Here is a 14,982-nt window from a genome sequence, read left to right on the forward strand (position 1 = left end):
AGACTGTTTGGCTGCGTGGGAATGGCTCCCATGGGCAGCACGGCTGCTTCCTGCAAGTCCAGGCCTCCTGCCGCCCTGGGAGCAGAGTGGGCAAGGCCCTGCAGCCCCGGGAAGGCTGGGTGGGCGTGCAAGCTGTGACAGCACGCAGCCACACGAGAGTCCAAGCCACAGTGCTTCCACGTGAGTCTTCACCCCACAGGAAGATCAATCTCATTATTTTAGGGTCAACTCACAAATTCGCATTGGAAGATAAAATATTACCTCTTCAGATCTGGCTTCCAACTGACCATTTCTATCTTATTTATTCCCCAAACAAGAGTAAAACCCTCAAGGATATGACACAGGAGCTATGTAAGAGAATGTTTTACAAATAATTCCAGGTTTCCAAAGAATTTCCAGAGACTGTGGGCTCCTAAAGGCAACTGCTGAAGGAGCCCATACTCATGTGGATGTACAGGTTCTAGTTTCACCAGCACTGACATTAGACTTTGTATCTTCTATTTTCATCAGAGCTTGCTTACTTTACTGGAGACTATGAAAAATTTCCCTAAAGCAAGCCCTTCTGTGTCTGGATTAACTTTCCCCGCTAGCAATACTGTGGCTGAAAGCCAGGTTTAAATACTGAAATATGCCAAGTTCTTAAATATATTCAAGTTCAATTAGGATTTCAGCACATTTCCAAGTTTAATGTTCAAATCACTAGCTAAAATTAACTACTGATAGTTTTTAATTCTAAAGCATGTACGCCTAGTACATGCTCATTAAATCAGGAGGGTGAAGTAGGAAAACTATGGGTGACCTTAGAGGAAATCTTTCCTCCCTCTTACTCAGTTAAACAGGTTTGGTTACCACAGCAGAGCTCGGTCATAATGAGGGTAAAAGGGCTGCTGCATAGTAGGCATTCTTATTATACATGGCAAAACAAAACAAAACAAAACAAAAAAACACCCCATTTTCTTAAGGGAAGAAAGAAAAAGGTGAGGAATCCTAAAAGACCATTTATCTGAAGGGGAAAAAAAAATGTAAAACAGATTTAAGGGGAAGAAAGCGTAAAACAGATTTTTAAAAAGAGCATTATCTGACAGAGGAAGAAAAGTTTTCTTCTTAATAGGGTTTGCACTACACACATCTTTCTGCAATCTGCAGTGATAGATCTCCACGTAAATATTCAGAAAGAGAAAACAAGATACTGTCCTGACTTACACATGGTTAAGTCTGGCCCCTGACTGCTAATCAAAGATAGTTTCATACATTTATTCACAATTGTTTTCCTTCATTTCACAGTGGCCCTTCAATAACAAAATAAATTATCAGCAATTTCAACCATACATTAAAAATCAAGTTCCACAAATGCAAACTTCTCTTTTGATTATAGTTACTATGTTCTTTGTGTAAAATAACATAAAGCTCACTCCCTCCCCACTGTTGCAAGCTCACTCCTTTTAAAGTGAGGGAACTTTTTTCACGAAAGAGTTCACTCTTTTTTTTCACCTAATGAAAAGCAACTCAGTTGAACCCAACAGACATCAAGGGGTATTACTAGAGAGACACAGTAAAATGAAAAGGTCAGTATGACCACTCACCAGATGCTACGAACCTAAGCCATACATCAAAACCTTCTGGTCTTAGCCTGTAGCTTTTGTTTAATAACTGATAATCTAAGAATTACTAGATGATTTCCAATCAGCAGGCTGAACTGTTACTTTGTCATTTTGCTAGTCACAGATACATTTTCCTTTAAAATGGATCAGAATACTCTCCATTTCCAACAAGGCCACATGCAAGGGAACAACAAAAGCAGTCACAGGATTTTTAAGTTGCGATACATTATTTTAAGTATCTAATGAAATGGCTTCATTACCAGAGCATTGTGTCATTTCTTCCTTAAAAGTGTAATAAGCAGATAAAGTCTATTTTAAATAAATCAGAGATAAAATTAAAAATGCTTGAACAACTTGACAAAGGGCAACCAAATAATTTCAAATCAGTAAATATTAATGGGACTATATATTTTATACAATAGGTATTAACCAGCGCATAGCAATCTCTAATGAGGCACTTGATAGGAGTATTTTTTAACTAGCATACTCAATACAGGGGTATCACACACACACACACACACACACACACACACACACACACACAGAAATATGGCTTTATTACAAAGGATTCAAGATGGCAGCTGCTTAGAATCCAGTGCCAACACGGATTATAACAAATCCAGTGAGTATTTTGTTTTTCAATTATTCATAGAAAATTTAATCCTGATTAAGTATCCTTGGGCAGGAATTCATGGGTAGTTGATGACTGAAACCAACATTTATGTGAAATGCTTCTGTTAATTTAATCTGCGTATACGGCTTAATTATGATTGGGGATTCCATGTAAGAGAAATGAATTATATCAGGATTAAGCATTTTAGCAGCATATCATATAGTTCCTTTTTTTAAAACATAAACCTACTTGTCCCTTCACCTAAGTTCTTAGGTTTTAAAATCCTTTGTCCTTACAACCAATGTGATGTACCTAAGTTTTATTTTTCATAAATTATTTGTCAAAAATCCTTTGCTAGTCACGCTAAAACCTAACTAGAGCCAAAAATGAAAGAAAAAAATTGGAGAATAATCCCACTCACAAATAAAAGCTTACTCATCTAATTGGGAAAATTTTATATTCATTTCATAAATTTTATTCTCTATTCTTTTAAATTCTAGTATGAAATGCATTCCTTTTAAAGCATCAAAAAGAAGTAGTTTGTAGAATCAGTGTATTACACTGATTTCATAACTGGATGTTTAGGTATGTATAAGCAAGCAATCATTTAACTGATTACTTTTAAAAAGACCATCAAGCCTGAGTTACCTATGGATATGAGGCATTATGAGTAGTGAGTATCTTACCAAAGGGTAATATAATTCCTTTCAAGCGTGGTGGCACAGACTTGTAATCTCAGCACTCAGGAAGCTGAGGCAGGAGGACTACCATGAGTTCAAGGTCAGCCTGCTCTACCTGAGTTCAAGGCCAGCCTGGATACAAAGGTGTCCAGGTACCCCTCTACATAGCAAGTCCCCATCTCACAAAACAAAAAAAAAAAAAAGAAAGAAAAGAAGAGAAACTCTTTTTCACAATTATTTCCATATGGAAAGTCTTTCAACCACCTTATCACAACACTCTTTCTTGAAAGTTTATTGTTTAAGTATATTTCAAACCATTTCACTTATTACCTTAAGTTTTGGTACTGCTTAAATGCAGTTATATAAATAACATGCTTTACTTTCACTGTTGAATTTTTCATACCAAATGTATGAAAAAAAGAGTCATTGTATTTGGATCCTTATTGCATCCTTTCAACCAATTCATTTCTTCTTTGAACAAAAACTCTCAGAAGTGAGGCCGACTTTTGTGCACGGATGATATGGTCAGTGGCAGGGTCACTGAGGAAAGCGAGGAAACTTCCCAGTAGAGACTGTGGGATAGGAAGAGTCTGTAGAGAATAACCATGGAGACAGACTGGCAGAGGATAACACCTACTGTAATAACCTGAGAAGAAAAGAAAAAGAATGCTTTACTGCATGGTGAATCAGAGAAATTATATTCAATTTATCATGAACTCCTACGTGCTTTTTAAATACAGTACTCTATCCTTCATCTTTATCACGAGTACATTCTACTGAAAAATTTTCTACAGAAAAATATGACTTATGCTCAGAAATCTAGCTAAGGATAAAATTCCTTGCACATACGGTTTATAGACACCAAAGCAAGACACAAGAGTAATTTACTAAAGCATTCTCTCCTAAGAATGTGCACACCATAGACAAGTTTCAGATTCCAGGCTACTGTAGTAGAAGAAAAAAGCATGTCCCTACCCAAATGTTAGACTACTCTAAAAGCCCTTTCAAACCTGTGTGAGTCCCTTCTCTATTTCTGTATACTACCTTCCTACTTATTTATCCTTTGTAAGTACCTTGGCCTCAATACAGCAGTGTGCAAGCACACACGGCACTCCCTGCCCGTAAAGGGCTTCTGGCACAGCTCCACTTTGCAACGACGGAGCCATTCATCTAAGAAGGAAGATTCAAAATTTAGCATGCTTGAACTGTGACACTTCGGTCTGTAGTCTCGGAAGCCACAAGATTGATTTCTTAAGCCTATCTTGATTTTTACCATTATATAGCAAAAAACTTTAATCATTTTTTTCTTAACAAGAGGTGTTATAAATTTTTAAATTTGGGGCTGGAGACACAGCTCAGCAGCAGAGCACTAGCCCCGCATGTGCAAGGCCAAGTTTAATCCTCAGCACTGCAAAAAAAACTCCTGTACTTTATAAAACATCATTATGAAATAGGTTAATGTAAGAAAAAGATGTTTCCACATCTTGCTTATATATAAAGAAAAAATTATTCTCTACTTTGAACTTCTAATGTCCACTGGTTAAATAGGTTGTCTCAAAGTTTTATTGTAAAACACACAAAAAATTTCTGAATGGATAAACAGGCCCCTCTCACCTCAATATTTTTTCAACAAAGGCTACATTTTCATTTAAGCAAGTATTTTGATCATATATGACATATACCATTCCTTACCTTATCTCTTTGGTAGTCACTAAAAATGACAGAAATGCACGCTAGACTCGGGTGGCATAAAAACCATAAGATACAGCCCTAAAACAAAGGAATAAGAAGTCAAATAAAGTATAGCCATGTCTCTACTTTAAAAATGTACCAAATAAAATCATCACTAGTGTATTTAGGTTCTGATTGGCTTTGAGTAGAGCCTTTAATACAATGTAGAGACAAATTTACTGTTGCTATGATTTAATACTTGATGTTTTTAACTGAATGAGTATTTCTGGGAAGTATATATAATCTTGTATTTGGAACATTGCTACATATGGGTATTTTGATATAGTGTAAATACACTGGCATTAAAAAAAATGGAGAAAAGGTAGAAATGTGTACTTCTGTAAAAAGAAAATATGAGTGTACATTCATGTCCATGGACATACACAAAAAATTCTGCAGAAGTACAAAAATCTTGATTAAAGGCAGTTAGTTGTTTGAGGGGTCATCGGGAGGAAGGGAAACCAGGTAAGTAAAAATGGCAAATTGTTCACACTTTTCAAAGGCCTTTTTCTATTTCTCCCTATTTCTTTTTCTATTTCTATTTCTTTTTCTATTCCTTTTTCTATTTCTCTCTATTTCTCTAATGAAGATTAGAGACATTCTCTTCTCTAAAATTAAAACTTGAAACAAATTAATAATTAGTAGCTAGTGTGATGCTTGGGGTATACTGAAGATTGGGGCAAAAAAGATGCAGAAAAAAAGGGCTTAGTATTATTCCTTACATTAAAATGGAGGGACCTACACATAAGAATATGTATTAAATATTCTCTAGGAGCTCGATATGCTGGTGCATGCCTGTAATTCCAGCACTGGGGAGGCTGAGGCAGGGGGATCCCGGCATGGGCTACATGGTGAGTTCAAGGCCAGCCTGAACTACCATACATCGTGAGAACCTATCTCAACACACACACACACTCTAGGAAAATAAACTAGGTACCAATACCAGAAATTATATGAGGAGGTGACAGTGATAAATAAGGAGACAGGACCAAGGTAAGAAGTACTTTTTGGTGCTCTTTAAATACTCTTGGATGTTTGATTTCAAAACGTTAAATGTAAAACGAAAGAGGAAAACCTAATGCTTCAACACCTCCACCTGCCGTACAACAGGCACTTCCTCACGCGGTGAAAACTCCAAAGCAAAATGGCCCTTGCTCACTCACGTGGCACTCAGAGGCGGAAACTGCCTCCTAGGCGGCAGCAGCGTTCTGCAGAGCGCCGCCCGGGGAGCCGGGAGGGAACGCCCTCCGGCCCGCAGGCGGGGCCAGGCCGGGCGGCGGCGCTCTCCACGCCGAGGTGAAGGGACCCGAACGGCTCACTCAATCTGATGGAAAAACGGAGCCTTCAAGGGACGGAGACGTTGGCAAGTTACTGCTCCAGCCCCTCCCCTGGTCCTTTTCTTGGACTAAAAGGGTACACAAAGAGTGGCATTTGCTTTCAGATTTCCCAGCTGAAAGAAGGACCTGGACAGGGAAAGAGAGCGGACATGATCTCCTAGGGACGAAGGGGCGCAAACACACTGGGTGCTCGGCCCTCTGGCTGCCCTCACTTCTGCCGAGGAAGAGCTCCTCGCGGGCTGTTATAAACCACCACACAACTCTCAGCAGTCTAATGTTAACTGTGGAGAAATTTCAGATCATATTTTAATTTATTAAAAAGTATTCTAGCACCATAGAAAAAATAGGAGATCCCTACTGATAAAGGAATTAGGGTTGAGGCAAGATTGACCTACCGAAGACTACCTGGAAAATACATGTGCTGTAAAACGCGGGTTCTGTAAAATGGGGCCAATAAGATCTACATTATACAGACTGCAAAATTAAATAAGAAAAGCAAATGAAGGGCTTAGAGCAGTGCCTAGAGCAGTGCTTGAAGCTGCGTGTGGTCCCGCGCATCCCTCATGCCAGAGGCTGAGGTGGGAAAACTGGGAGGAGTGTGAGGCCAGTTTGGACTCCATAGTGAGTTCAAGACCAGCCTGATACATAATAAAACCCTATTTCAAAAAACCAAAAAGGAAAAGAAAAATAGTGCTTGGTACATAATAGAAGTTTAACACAGGTTAGCATGTAGTTGTTTACGACACTCCATAGAAATGAGAACGAAGTTGATAATCAGAAGAAGCCACTTTCTACCCCAACTCATACTTTGGCGAATGTGATATAGAATTCTCTTTTGAGAGTGCTTCTCTCCACTGTGATAATCTGATACAGTCCAAAGCCTAATGACAGGGCTAGGCAGATTCTTAAGACGATTAGAAGGATCGCCGCTAAGTTGTGGTGTGAATGGGGGCTATGATGACTGGCATCTTCAAACTGTTCCCAAAGTAGTAAAATACTCTGAAAAAAAAAAAAAAATCACATTTAGAGAGATAAATGAGAACTATTTACAATAAAGTATTTCTTTCAACTCTTGTAAACATTCCTGTAAGCATTATATAGCATTTATAAACACTATACCAGTATTCCTGTGAGACACTAAGATTTATCAGACTACAAAGGCTTAATGAAGTCTATAGTAAAGTACAGGCAGTCTTTTCTTCCTCTAATAAGCATAAGCTTTAAAGAAAGGGGGTTTTTTATGAAACGAGACATTTAAAAAAAAAGATGTTATTTCTGTCATGATTCAAATGACATCTCTAAGGACCAATCCCATTGAAAAGTTTGAGAATAAATGTAAGCTTTCTTCTCAATCCATCTCCTTCCTTTATTACCATCCCTAAAAATCAAACTTCTTCATTCCAGCCTACTCTCTCAAGGTCACTTCCAAGTATCTCAAAATATTCTGTAAGCCAGAAATTAACAAGTCAAGTTAGAATTGCTGATTTTAGATTTCACTCTTCCATGATAACCTTCTCATGGCTGCTATGAAAGGTAAAGAAAGGAAAGCACATTTTAAAAACTCTTCACCATAAACGCCCAGGGCACCGCTCCATATCCTTGTCTGTCTGCTGACCTTTTCTCCCACCTGTTATTGCACCAGTAGAGCTCAGCAAGCTCTCATTATGCTACTTACTTCTACTCAGCACTAACCTGAGTCCATGCTCCCTCTGCCCACACTGAACATTACATCACTATCATGTTTTCAGTATCAAATATGGCTTTGGACTGCCTTTGTCAACTCAGCTTTCAGAATTAAGTGGCCTCTGAAGACTTTAGATAAAAACAGTATTAAATCCAAGTCGTAGCTTTTATGGGGTTTATAAGAAATCTCTTCCTTTCCTCATTCTTTTTCTAACTTAATCTTACTCCGTTAGTGCTCTTAACAGGTGAGCTCCTTTGTCATCCTGCACATGTGAACTTTCCTGCTTGGACCTAAAATTTGCTATTACTACTATTACTACAGTCCGGTTCCTTAACCTGCATTTCTAAACTTAACTTTTACAAGAAGGAGTACTATGACAAAGCTGCCATTTCCTGTGATTCACATTTTTATGTATCTGAATTCCTTGTTTTCATATTATTTATGAGAACATGTGACCTATATATATAGATAAGGATCTATGTGATCTTTGGTTATTTGTCTCATCAGCTTTGTTCAGTGACTACTGGAGATCAGGACCATGTCTAATGCATTTTTTAATAAAGGCCCATTTAAGCTCTAGCATAGTGTCGAAATCTTAATTCTCAATTTGTGTTTGTCCATGATAATCAAGTAAAATTATAATAAAATGATAATGAAAACTGAAGTTTTAAAAGAGTTATGAATTGAGAAATGAAAATTTAATCTGCTATTAACACCACTCTCTGTAACTCCTGAATCAAAAATATTAAGCTGGTTAAAATCTTGCTCATATTTTAATCACTTCAAATTCTCATTAGCTCTCTTCCTGGAACTATCTACTTTCTAAATATCACGCCCTGGAATGTGGTATCTTTCTCAAATCAATCATGGCTATTCAGTATACTTATTTCACACAGCTCCTACTATGCTAAACAAAACGAGGGTTACACATGAATACAGTGCTGGCTCCATCCTTCAATACAGAACTTTTCAATTTACTTAATGCATTAAAATTTACATTATAATGTCCTTTACTGAGGCTACCTGTATAGTTCATTATCATCTCATAGACTTAATATGAATTTTTTTATATCTTTCTTCTGAATTTTTACAACCCAGTGGATATAGGCATATGGATATCCTAGCATAATGTCAATGCTACCAATATAGAGGGAAAGGTAGAGAAATTTTTTCTAAAACCCAGCTGTTTTTATATTTATTTTCAAAAACAGGATTTCATTCTTTCTTACTTTCTTACTCCATAGTTTTCCTTTTAATTAACCTCAGTCACCTGAACACTTTTACGTTTAAAGGAGTCTGTTCTAAAGAGTCTTGTCAACGGGTGAAATCTCAATTTCACTGATTCACTCATTTAATGCTCAAGTCTTACCATGCGATAGAAAAGATGAAATACAATTAAGTGGGAAATGCTGTGCTTTTTAAAAACTGGCAAGAAGCTCAGTCAGGTAAACTATAATTAAGATATATATATATATATACACAGATATAAATATATAGATATAGATATAGTGTTAGTACCCAGAAGATTAATGGCGTATTTGATCAATCATTCTTTAAATCCATTACTTCAAAATGACACACATTCCTTATGGATTCCAGGTTTCAATTCTGAAACGAGAAACCATCAAGACTGGGTTTCTAAACGTTGTTAGAAGGAAACCTGAGCACCCACACTCACCTGGGTTATGACAATGAACACTGCAATGCCGGTGGACGCAGGGGTAGAATCCCACTGGAGAGGTCTGCTTTGAGACTTTTTCATTCTGACTATTGTCCAGCCCATGCACAGACTCAGAAGGAGATATAACATCTGGATTTGGGAAGCAATATCAAAAACTAAAGGGAAATGAAAATCAAAGTCAAGCAAGTTTTCACAATATACAGAATCTGGTACTTTTTGCACTAAGATAAAAACACCCCTTTTTTGCCACAAAAAGATGGGAATTTGCAAAGTGAAGCTAAGGGGATTCAGTAGGAGACATTCACATATAATAATTTAAAGAATTACAGATTTGCCATGTAATTTGCAAAACATTTATAAGAAACAGTGGTAATACTGTTTTAAAATACACAGATGCTCATATCATTTTTCTAAGTTCATCTTAAAGCTTTTCATGTTTCCCATTTTTCTTAAGCTTTTATAACTGTACACATAATCCTGATTTTTTTTTTTTTTTTCCTTTTTGAGACAGGGTCTCACTATGCAGTTCAGGTTGGCCTTGAGCTCACTTTGTAGTCCAGGCTGGTCTCGAACTCGCAATGATCCTCCTGCCTCAGCCTCCCGAGTGCTGGGGTTACAGGCATGCGCCACCACACCCGGCAGTCCCGATTTTTAAAGAACCATATTTTAAATATCATTTTTGCCATATGGAAAATGTAAGTACCTTCATTTCCGGGTTGCCAGGAATTTTTTTGATGGCTGAAGTATAAGTGAAGGGAATTCTCTAGAACTATTAATAAGAAACAATATGACTAGGAAGTGCATAGCCACTGTAACATCCACTTACTCTGGCTTTGGTTTCAGAACCCTGAGGACAAATGAAAAGCTTCATGAATTGGTGCAGTGTGCCACCACGTGGCCATCACTTGCACTGCAAGGGAAGCCTGCTACTTTAAAAAGGATGCACTCAAACAGCACAAGGAAACCAAAATCTATAAATTGAAGTTCTACGCATATTTATCATAAGTTAGTAATTACTCATTTTTTTAGAAGGCTATCACTTTCTCACAGTATGTTCTGATTTGGATTTTGGAATAAACTTGTGGTCACAGTTTAACAACTGTCCCCCCATAACTTTGATGCTGATCATTTTTACTTTTCTTTTTTGGGATAGCACTGTGGACTGAAACCAGGGTCTTCACACTGAGCTACATCCCCAGGCTTTTTTTAATTTTTGAGGCAGAGTGTCAGTAAGTCACTAAGCTGCCCAAACTTGCAATTCTTTTGCCTCAGCCTCCCAGAAGCTGGGAATGTGGAGGTATGCACCACCATGCCTGGTTGCTTTTACTCTTTTTCAATATAAGAATGGTCTTGCAGCAATGAAGACAACTAGCGATAGTGCATAATGCTATACTTAAAGATTGCAAGCCAAAAATCTACTAATAACACACTTTCTCACATGTATTTTGACAGATCTTCCTCTGCCTTGCCATCTAAACGAAAATGAGTTACTCTCCATTTACGCGGTAGTGCATTCTTGATAATTGATTGTCACTGGACTTAAGTGATACAAAATGTCATGGCCTATTACGTTAAATTCTTTTTTCTTTCATTATAGAGTTTTAAATGACTGTGATACCAATTAATTTTATTAAATATTTCACAGATACATAGTTGAAGGGGTTGGCTAAAAGAATATTCCTACATAAGCTGTTAAGTATCAAAAACAAATATCTTGGGCAAAAGATCCCTATTTTTCTGGCCCATTTCTTTATGTACTAAGTAATATATAGACCAATATAATACTACTGTATACCTGGATCAGTATAACACTGTTCATTTATGTTGAAAATTAACTGATTTTAGATAAAATACACAGATCATACAAAAACTCCTTCCTGTTTTGAATTGTAATCACTTAACCAACCAAACCTTTTATTGTGGGAACTACCAAACATTATCAGCATCAATTTCTTGGCTTTTTTTAAGAAAGAAAGAAAGTAAAAAGTTTTGTTTTTTACCCTCCAGGGAAAATGCCAGATAGTCTAAAAAACTGTTTTGTATATAGCTGACACAATATTTAATAGTCCTTGATTTAATAACAGCTTTGCCACTAATTGGCTCTGTGTGCTTTGTCTCTTTGGACATCAATTTCGTCCTCGAAAATTCATAAGCTAAATTATTCTTCAGCTTTAACACTTTATGTGTTACTAGTCCCCCAAAAAGGGAGGAAAGGGGCTCTAAACAATGTTCAGAAAGCATAAAGCGCCTCCTGTTCATGCCCAGGAGATAAACTATATACATCCTCTTCGTAAGCAAAATAAAAGGCTTAGTTCCAGAATCTTAAAACAGGTGGCAAGATCTGGATGAATGGGTCCTAAGACGATTAATGGCAAATATCGTAAGATACTTATTGAAGAGTGGTAAGACTAGAAAAGAAATATGAAAATAGTAAATCCTTGTGTGGTTTCATACTCAAAATCTGCTTTTTAGAGCAAATCTTAAATAGTTCCCCAGCATTAAGAATGGCACATAAATTACTGTCCCTCTGAAGTTCTCTTTAACCTGTCACGCCTATAGGCTCTTGAAATACTTTTTTCAAGAATGAAGATGTGTTAGACATATGTACCAACTCCCCATAAGGAATGAAATCATTATGTACTGCAAATGTACTAATAAAAAATAAAAGTTAAATATTTTTCTATCATGCTTAATTAAAAATTACCTCATAAGCATTTGTCTTATCAATAAAAGCACAAAGATACAAGAGCAGCTCAACTATAGGTGTACACAAGGCCTTCAGTCAGAAACAGAAAGAAACTCAGTATGTAAAAAAGGAATTAACACAGGTCTGAGTTTGGGGTCTTGTCAGTAGCTGAGTGGTATTCGGAACCAGGCTTCCTCTCACTGAGCCCAGATTCTTTATGTGCAAAACTGAAATAAGCACACCTGCTTTTTATTGAGGATAAGATGAGAGCATATATACAAATATGCCCTAAGGATAATGAAGAGTCACACATACTATTATTAAGAAGAAACTAAATAGGACATATGAAAACTAAATCTGCAATCCTGTTTTCAGCAAGCTCAGCTCTAATCAGCACTAGACAGAAAAACTTTACTATAACGAAAAATTAGTTATCTATTCTTTCTCTTTTTGGAGTGGTACTAGAGATCAAACCCAGGGCCTCACACACGGTAAGCAAGCACCTCTCCCACTGAGCTATACTCTCAGTCCAGAATAATTTTAACAAAATGAAAACAGATGGCAAGTTTAGCTTCAACAACAACAACAACAAAATAATGCTCAGAAAGATACTCACATTCTGCCAACCTTCCCATAAAAGGTACCCCTATTCCATCCTTTGAGTACCTGGAAAATTGAAGAGTGTGAATTACAAGTATGAAAAAAAAACTGCTCATAATCAACGTAAGCATAATTTTGGTGGACTAATTAGGATTAATTAGATGTAATGATGAACACAGTTTTAGTGGTTTTGAGTTACCTGGAGAAATGAATGTAATTAGCTAAAGCTGAACCAGCTTGTAACAGCAATGCAGTTGTCAGAACCTTTAAAATCATGTGCATGGGTCCTCCTTTCTTAATAGCCTGCCACAATGATTGAGCATAAATGCAAGCAATCACAAAGTACACTAGGACTAGGAGGAAAAAGAACTCATGTAACCCTGTGAAGAGAAGAGAGGGAGTTTGCTTCAGTAAAACAATGCCAGATTAGTGTCGGGCTGTTTTCAAATCTTCCTGTCAATATTTTTCTAGAACTTGTTTTTTTCACTGGACTCATAGCATTCACTTTTTTTTTTTTTTGGGTTTTTTTGGTTTTTCTCCGATACTGGGAACCGAACTCACAACCTTGCGCTTGCCAGGCAGGCGCTTTTGCCGCTGAGCTAAATCCCCAGCCCCCAGCATTCACTTTTATAAGTCAAAAAAAGAGGGAAATTAAGTTTCTACTTTGGGACAAAGTTGTAAGCATAAGAAGGCAGATTAAGCTGAACTAAAGTCAACCTGTAAAAAACCATGGTGAAAGAAGTCAAAGACTCACCACAAAATTAACTGTTAAAAAACAGCAAATGGAAACAATGACTTCAGCGTTCAGTGACACACACTTCTTACCCTCACAGTGAATTTCCTTTGTAAGAAGTTCAGACATGGATGTATTCAGTCAACAATAGTTTAATTTACCTCCACAGTGCTTCTCAGAGTGTGGTCCCTGGGTCAGCAGCCTCAGTAGAGAACTTCATATAAATGCAAACTCTTAGGACCACCTTGAATCTACCTAACTAGAAACTTGGAAGGTGAAGGCCAACAGTCCGTATGTTTGCAAGCCTGAAGTGATTCTACTACTGAGAATCACAGCTCTCCAATGTTCCACTACTCTGAACTTCCGTTTGGACAAAGCTTTAAAACACCTGTCATGCCCAGAGGCCTCTTCTGAGATAAGTTCCTACAGCTCCTGCCAGAGAGGAAACCCTATGGAGATAGCTGGCTGCAACTCCGACACGAAATAAATGGCCACCAATCCAAGTGGCTAACAACACAACTTGATTCTCAAAGTTATGCAAATGATATTCTTTCCTAAGAATTCAAACTACAAAATATGGACAGGAATACCTCACAGAGGTTGAAGCGGAAAGGAGCTGAGGTTGAGTCAGAACGGAGCAGTCAAATTAGGCCATGATGATATCATGGTTAGTGAAATTATCAGTGAGTCAGCAGAAATTATAATCAAAGGGGGATGGGCAGCTGGCAAAGATGAGCAAGGATGTGCAGATATTATATTAAAAATGGTGCCAGTCATTATAGTAACCTCTAGTTCCTACTAGCAGCTCCTCTGCATAATCTTTAAGTAACCTCATAATTTTTTTTCTGTGTTTAAAGTCTTTGGGCTGAGTTGTCATTTTTCAAAAATTTCTGAAAATTTTTACTATAACTCTAAAAGCTTATTACCACAGTCTTGAGTTTTATGTCTTTGAGTTTAATGGTCTGCATTAACAGCCATCTCAGTATCCAAGAGAGATTGGTTCCAGGACCCAAATCTTTGCATGCCCTTTGTACCCTTACAGAAAAAAGCATGCTATCTGTATACAACCAATGTACAGCCACCCACGTACTGTAAGTTATCTCCAATTGCTATCATACTTAATACAAATGCTATATAGACAGGAGCTATACTGTATTGCTCAGAAAATACTGACGAGAAAAGTCTGTCCATGTTCAATACAGACACCATTTTTTTTTCAAACATGTTTGATCCATGGTTGGTTGCATCAAGATGTGGAAACTGTGCCCATGCAGTGCCAACTGCGCTGGGTCCCTGACATCCAGGCTTTTACATTCGACATTAACATTACAGTGTCGCTGCGAAGGCTGTGAAGAGAGCGGTGGATGAACCGTGTGAACCGCAACCACTCCACTGCGAACACTAAGCCTGCTCCAATTTCCCATTTAGGGTAAACTCCAATTAATGAGCAGAAACGAGAGTATATCCATTATGTGGAAAACAATCTGGGAAAAGTGATCCAGATGACACAAATCATAGGAAAAACAGCCAATAAATAGTTCAGCTTCAATCTTTTATTTTTTTATTTTTTTGGCATAATTAGGAAGGGGAAAAAGCAGCAAGAAGTTTTTCAGCCACTCGGTGTCTCTCCTGCTCT

At 37.5% G+C, this 14,982-nt stretch overlaps 1 protein-coding gene across 2 annotated transcripts in view; it reads right to left on the reverse strand.

Moving 5' to 3' along the window:
• Positions 1-1,817: 1,817 nt before the first annotated feature.
• Positions 1,818-14,982, reverse strand: part of Gpr180 (G protein-coupled receptor 180) — a 24,850-nt gene continuing 11,685 nt past the window's right edge. Inside the window, exons 4-9 of one of the 2 annotated variants that reach the window (XM_005374110.2) lie at positions 12,813-12,993; positions 12,630-12,679; positions 9,325-9,482; positions 6,770-6,961; positions 4,587-4,664; positions 1,818-3,540 (exon numbers count right to left, since the gene is read on the reverse strand). In XM_005374110.2, the coding sequence (XP_005374167.2) occupies positions 3,382-3,540; positions 4,587-4,664; positions 6,770-6,961; positions 9,325-9,482; positions 12,630-12,679; positions 12,813-12,993 (818 nt within the window). In that variant the 3' untranslated portion in view covers positions 1,818-3,381. The remainder of the gene's footprint in view (positions 3,541-4,586; positions 4,665-6,769; positions 6,962-9,324; positions 9,483-12,629; positions 12,680-12,812; positions 12,994-14,982) is intronic. The other variant, XM_013516272.1, reaches the window with a different exon arrangement.

The sequence above is a fragment of the Chinchilla lanigera genome, unplaced genomic scaffold, assembly GCF_000276665.1.
Source record: "Chinchilla lanigera isolate Chin_1 unplaced genomic scaffold, ChiLan1.0 scaffold00003, whole genome shotgun sequence".
Taxonomy (NCBI): domain Eukaryota; kingdom Metazoa; phylum Chordata; class Mammalia; order Rodentia; family Chinchillidae; genus Chinchilla; species Chinchilla lanigera.